General features: G+C 32.5%; 1 protein-coding gene across 1 annotated transcript; it reads right to left on the bottom strand.

Annotated features, from left to right (window-relative positions):
- On the bottom strand, positions 1–2,554 carry LOC8275123 (trihelix transcription factor DF1-like). Its single transcript, XM_015721161.3, has 2 exons — positions 1,950–2,554; positions 1–1,529 (listed from the first exon to the last, which is right to left on the bottom strand). The coding sequence occupies exons 1-2, from the start codon at positions 2,177–2,179 to the stop codon at positions 302–304; spliced, it is 1,458 nt and encodes a 485-aa protein (XP_015576647.3). The 5' UTR covers positions 2,180–2,554; the 3' UTR covers positions 1–301.
- Between the last annotated feature and the right edge of the window lie 4,324 nt (positions 2,555–6,878).

Genomic DNA, 6,878 nt, shown 5'->3' on the forward strand with positions numbered 1-6,878 from the left:
TGAACTGCCAAAACCGAAAAAAGTATATTAATTATATGTTACAGATCAACCTGCTTATTCTAATTCTGCTACTCTCTCTTCATCTGTGATACATTTATTCAACAAAAAATGACAATATACATATATATATAGATATAGATATCATGTTCAATCATACGCCTTCGTGTAGGTTCATCTAAGGACTTCAATCTAAATATGCTTATAAAACCGTGAAAAGGTCTCCGCAATGGCTCTGACCACAATTTCAGAACAAACCAGACAGCGTTTAGGTCTTAAAAGATAGCAGCATCCTCTTGTCTAATCAGTCTATCATTGCCACTGAAGAGGGATCATTAGCAACAACTCGAAAATTATCCTCATTGTCATTTTCTCTATCATCTTCTTGATTTTGGTCGACATTTAAACTTTCTCCTTCCTCTGTTGTTGCTGATCCCTGCTGCTGTCGTTCTTCTTGTCCAACCATCATATGCATTAGAAGTTCTTCAGGCTTCAACTCTTGACCAGAAATAACCGATTTATCAACTTTCCTTGTCTTCTGTCTATATAGAACATCAAGCTGCTGAAAATAAGGACAAGTCTTCGCGTCATCAGGCCTTCTCTTATTGCTCTCTTTTACTCTCTTGAAATACTTGTTCATATTCTCCCATTTCTCTTTGCACCTCTTCGCATTCCTATTATATCCAAGCTTTTTCATTGCTGCTGATATCTCTTCCCACAGAGGCCCTTTTGGCCCGCTGTCTTGATATTGTATATCAAGATTAGTCCTCAGCCTAATTAATGCTTCAATTTCTTCTTTAGGCCATCTTGTTGAGCCCAGCTGAACATAATTCTCAACATTATTATTTTCCTGTGCTTTCACTACTTTCTCTATAGAAACTACTTGGTTCTCAGTCGGTTGCACTTGAACTATTTGATTCTCAGGCAATTGCACTGAGCTAGCTTGGTCTGAGAACTTCTGTAAAATTGAAAGCACAGCTGCATCTTTCGCAGCTGCAATTGATCTCTCTTGAACTAACAATTCACGTTCTCTCTTAATCCTATCTAATTCTTGCATCTTCCATGCTTCTTCTCTTGCCATCCTATCTTGTTCACACTTCTCTATTGCGTCTAGAAACTTCCTTTGCAAACTCTCTTGCTTTTCAATCACTTCTTTTAACAACCTCTCAAAGAACTCCATTAATTTTCTTTTCTTCTTCTGTGTTTCTTCTGATTCTTCACTCGAACTATAGGTGCTAGAGGTAGAGGGATTATCAACAAAATTCATATTAGGGCTGTGAATAGAACTTGGAACAACATTTACTGGGTTTACCGCGAATGCAACTGTGGAAGAGTGCACCTTATCCGGGGATGAAGATGAAAGGAGCACTTGGTGGTTGTCTAAAGCTTCTAATTGCTCAAAAAACCTATATGACTTGCAATTCGCCTTGCCGGATCTACCTTCCTTTGTTCTTCTATGGTACTTATAAATATTCTCAAACTTTTCCTTGCATTTCTTGGCACTTCTATTGTAACCAAGCTCACTTAATTTCCTGATAGCAACAATTATGATAAAAAAATAAGAAAGAATTCCTTGGAATCACTTCAAAATCTTTAACTTAGTCAAAACCAATTAGCAATATCTAACATAACCAAATAATTAACAAGACAGACAGTTTAATACCAACATACCAAACGCTTATAAACATAAACTGAACAAAACACATAAAAGAACCTAATTCGGTGTTAGTTTTGAAGTGGGCAAGTAATATTTTCCTCAAAGAACAATTACATAAGTGAGAATTGATAAAGACAAAGTTACTTTCAATCATTTTCAAAGTAACAAACATTACGTAATAATTTTTTTTATAAAAAAAAACAAAGAAAAGTAAACACCTATTGGTTTCAAGCAAGCTTAGAAATGAAATAAATAAGTAAATAAATAAATAAATAGATAAATAAAACTGACTGACCTGGAAACCTCATCCCAAAGAGGAGCTTTAAGAGCAGCTTCTCTAAATGCAAAATCCATATCAGACCTTATCTTTAACAAAGCTAAAGTTTCTTGCCTTGGCCACCTATTGCCCATTAAGTAACGGTCAGCCTCTTCAACTTTAACCCTCTCTTCATTCTCCTCATTCTCACGGTTGCCGGTTGCGGCGACGCCACTTCTTGAATTTTCCGGTAAGGTTGAAATTTCCATGTCCAAGGCAATAATTTTAAGAAAAAAATAAGAGAAAAAAGTTACAGCCCAGAGAAAAAAATTAGAAATTTGGGATAAGATAGGAAAGGTGAATTCTTTCTAAAGGTTCGGTTAAATTTTGATTTTGGGTTTTCTTTTTTTTTTTTCTTTTTTTTTTTCTTTTTTTTTTTTTCTTTCTGGTAAAGGGTTTTAGGTTTTAGCTTCTCTCAAAATTCTACTAGTAGTAGAAGACAGTAAGTTAAATATAGAAAAAAGAAGTGAATTAGGGTTTTATTTTTAGGGGATAAAGGCAGTGAGGTGTAATCAAGTGGGTGTAAAACCCAGCTGATTATTTTGACATGTCATATTCTTATTGGTTTGAGTGTCAAGATTGGATTCTTTGGTTAAAAAATAAAATGACTTTCGGGTCAATATTAGTGGCTATTAGGAAGAGAAATAAGGAATCTATGAGCATTGAGGGGTAAACATTGAGAGGAAAAAGTTGAATTGGGATAGAGATATTGTGGTGGCAAGTTGGCTTTTGTGTTGCTTTCTAAATTTGGTTAAAAATTAGGCCCACACAGCCCACCTTTTGCCTTTTGGATGTCTCCATTCCACACTTAGATTTGCCTCCATTTGCATAAATGGCATAGGTACCCTTTCACATCTTTCTTCTTTACTTTTACTTTTCTTTTTTTCTGGGTTGATCAATTCCTGTTTAGTTTTACTTAAATGGGACTTTTCTTTTTTGTCAAACACTAATACTTTATTGAATATATGGCTGTTGCTAGCTATCAATGATAAAGATAATCATTTTATCATTTTTTTATATGAATTTAATGAAATAACTATTCTCCAATATACACCTCTAAGTCTGTAATAAAAGTTATTTATATTAATTACTTATGAAACATTGATCAATTTTCATGGGAGGATTTTATTCTAATTTTTTTATTTAAAGTCTGTTTAGAATTGTCGATAGGTGGTAAAAAAATATATTTTATTTTAATTTTAATTTAATAAATTTCTTAAGTTTTCATAACTCTTTCTTATTAAATTTACTTTTGAGAAAATATCGATTTATTTGTTTTCTAAGAAGAATTAAAAGATGAAAAGTAGTTTTGGAAACTCAAAAAGAATATTTTGAAAGCACTCTTTTCCCATCTCAAATCCAAATGGGGCTTTATCAGTGTTCATTTCTTTTATTCTTTTCTTACTATAGGACTTGTATTTTCCATTTCTTATAGTGAAGAACTTCTTGCAAGGAAAAATTCTAGAATTAATCCATTTGAGGTTGAGATATTCATTATTGACTAATCATAAATGTATAGTAGTACAATCTATGCATGAAGTGGGGAAAGAAAAGTCCCATATCTTTAAAGTAGGCTCCATTAACAAGCAATACATATTTCACATTAACTTTTAATTAAGTAATATAATTTATTTCTCATTTATTAAGAAACACAAAAATCCCAAAGCAATATAGTATGTGAAGATAAGGTTGAACAGAGATTTTAGGAGATAAAGATGTGCATGTCTCGTACTCTGATTAAACTATGAAATTTAGGTTCCCTTAAGAACTTACTTTTACACCAAGTAAAGAGAAAAGAAAAAAAGAAAAGTAAAAGGACTAGAATAATTTGCACATCCTAATCATAATGTAGTAAAAGAAAGACCAGTTGATGACATTTTTATTAATTCAGATCGCATCCACATAAAAAATATTTAATTTTAAATATATTTGAATGATATAAGAAAAATAACAAAAATGAAGCATTATCATATTTTAAATATTTATTCAATAACTGAAAAGATTTATTTAAAAAAGATTATCAAAGTAGAGTGTGGAAATGGTTTACGTAATCTCAAGCATGGGTGCCTTTTCACGTTTAAGGATAGCAAAGCAAAACTATTTAAGTATATATATTTATATAAGGTCTAAAGTTTCAGCTGTTAAGGTGGTGAAAACTGTGGTCTTAAAGCATCCCATGTTGATAAAATGGGGCCTTACAGGCTTTTATTGATTGCGACTCTCTGGCCATCGAAATCTTTTGGAGTCGTTTTGCTTCAAAATATCTTCTTAGTTGCCTGCTCGAAATTTCTTAAACGTCTAATTTGCTGTTTGTTTGATGTACTGGAATTACTCTCAAACTTATCCTATGCCAAGTTGTTTAGGCATTTTCTGTTTCTTCGAGGCAAAGAAAGTTGTTCATTATTCGTCTCTTTTTGAGTTAATTCCTAAAAGATCATGATTCTTAGCCTTTTATTGAATTTAACTTGTATTTTTTTTTTAAATTTTGGTAATGCTAAGTATGAATTTTGTAATATTTACAATTTGAAACACTAATTAAAAACTCAGCATAATTTTATTTTATTGAACTATTTCATGTAAATGATATATAAGAATCCTATTTTTACCTAATTGCAAGGAAATCAAATACTTTAACATTTTTCATAAATATTTCCACAGCTTTTTAAATTAGACAAATTGTTAAATAGATAAAAATATCTAATCATTTAAGATATATTTCAAGTAGAATAAATAAATATTAAATTTAGTTATAAGAAGAAGAAATCAAAATTAATATATTTAGTAATTTCATATAAGATTTAATTGTGATAAAAAAAGTCACACAATTAATTAGAATAAAAACTATAATAATTAAATAAAAATTAGAGGGCAAACTAGCAAAAAGAAAAGATTTATAGCGATAAGGAAATTATTTTTAATTTTTAATATTTGGTAAAGGTTTTAAGTTCGTAAAGTTCTATAGAAAAATATGAACCTGATAGAGTAAAATCACAGCTAATAATTTGAGAAAATAAAGATAAAGACAAATAAAATACACAATAGAACACACAGATTTACGTGAAAAATCCCTAAACAAATTAGGGTAAAAACCACGGGCAAGGATAAAAGAATTTCACTATAAGAAAATAATAGGAGTTACAGAAAATAATAAGAGTTACAATCTCTCTATTTATAAAGGAGAAAATATTAAAATTCTCTCTTTATAATAGGAGAAAAATAATTGCTTAACTCTCTAATATTTTTCTCTTATTTTTGAAATGAATGAATAACAAAGTGAGGCCTCTATTATATAGGTTTGGAAGATACCTCAAGATTGTTAACTTAGCAATGTGGGAGAAATACTCCTCAAAATTAATAACTTAGCAATTTGGGAGAGATACAAACTCCTTGAATATCAACAATCTCCCACTTGAAAATTTGATTAAGGATCAGTCAGATCTTCACACCGTTCTTTCTTCCTTACCTTTCCATGCTGCTTATGCTTTTGTCAGGCCACTAAAGGATTGACACCAAATAAATTTATCAGTGTTAACTGTCTTCGTCAAAAAATCTGCTAAGTTGTCTTTAGTATGAATTTTCTGCATATCCATAGTGCCTTCTTCCATTTTTTCACGAACGAAGTGATACTGGACTCGTATGTGCTTTGACTTTGAATGAAAAGCTAGATTCTTTCATGAGATGCGAGGAAAATGCTCTTGTTCACGAGTTCCTCCATCATCATTTTCAACCATACCGCTTCCTTACTAGCTTGTGTAAATGCTACATACATTGTTGATGTCGCCACAATCGACCGCAGCTGATACTCATAGCCCGATAAGTGTGAACACATACCCTGTAGTAGATAGGCTTTTATCAAGATCACCTGCATAATCTGAGTCAATATATCCTCTGATAATAAAGTCTGATCCTCCATAACACAATGCAACATCTGAGGTTTCCCTAACATATCTTAGGATCCTCTTTACAGCATTCCAATGCTCTCTGCCAGGATTCGCCATGTACCGACTTACTACTCCCACTGTATGTGCAATGTCTAGTCGTGTACAAATCATCGCGAACATTAAACTCCCTACTACTGATGCATGCGGTACTCGAGACATTTCCGTCCTTCCTTTTTTACTGCTAGGACTCATACTAGAGGATAATTTGAAACAAACAGTAAGTGGGGTAGAAATTGACTTACAATCTTGCATATTGAAGCATCGCAAGACCTTCTTCAAATAATTTTTCTGAGAAAGCCAAATCTTCCTATTGTTTTTGTCTCGGTGTATTTGCATCCCTAGAATCTTTTTTGCTGGTCCCAAGTCCTTCATTCAAATTCCCTATCCAATTGTGCCTTTAGTTCTTCAATATGATCTTTATTGGGGCCTGCTACCAATATCTCATCTACATACAACAGTAAGATAATAAAATCACTTTTACCAAACCTCTTGAAATATGCACAAGGGTCTGCATTAAGTCTGTTGTATTCAAGGCTCATGATGAAGGAATCAAATCTCTTATACCTACACCTCGGCGCCTACTTTAGACCGTATAGAGATTTGTTCAACCTACAAACCAAGTTTCGCTTTCCTTTTTCTTCAAAACCTTCTGGCTGGAGCATATAAATTTCTTCCTCAAGATCTCCATAAAGAAAAACTATTTTCACATCTAGCTGCTTTAGATATAAGTCAAATGTAGCACACATCGTCAAGACTACTCGAATAGTTGTTAATCGAACCACAGGAGAAAATATTTCGTTGAAGTCAATCCCCTCCTTTTGAGCATATCTTTTCACCACCATTCTTGCACGAAACCGCTCCACTTGATCATCCCTATTTCTTTTGATCTTAAAGACCCATTTGTTGCCAATGGCCTTTCTTCCTTGTGGCAGTGGCACAAGCTCCCAAGTCTTGTTCTTATGCAGAG

This window comes from Ricinus communis, chromosome 7 (assembly GCF_019578655.1).
Source record: "Ricinus communis isolate WT05 ecotype wild-type chromosome 7, ASM1957865v1, whole genome shotgun sequence".
In the NCBI taxonomy this organism is placed as follows: Eukaryota; Viridiplantae; Streptophyta; class Magnoliopsida; order Malpighiales; family Euphorbiaceae; genus Ricinus; species Ricinus communis.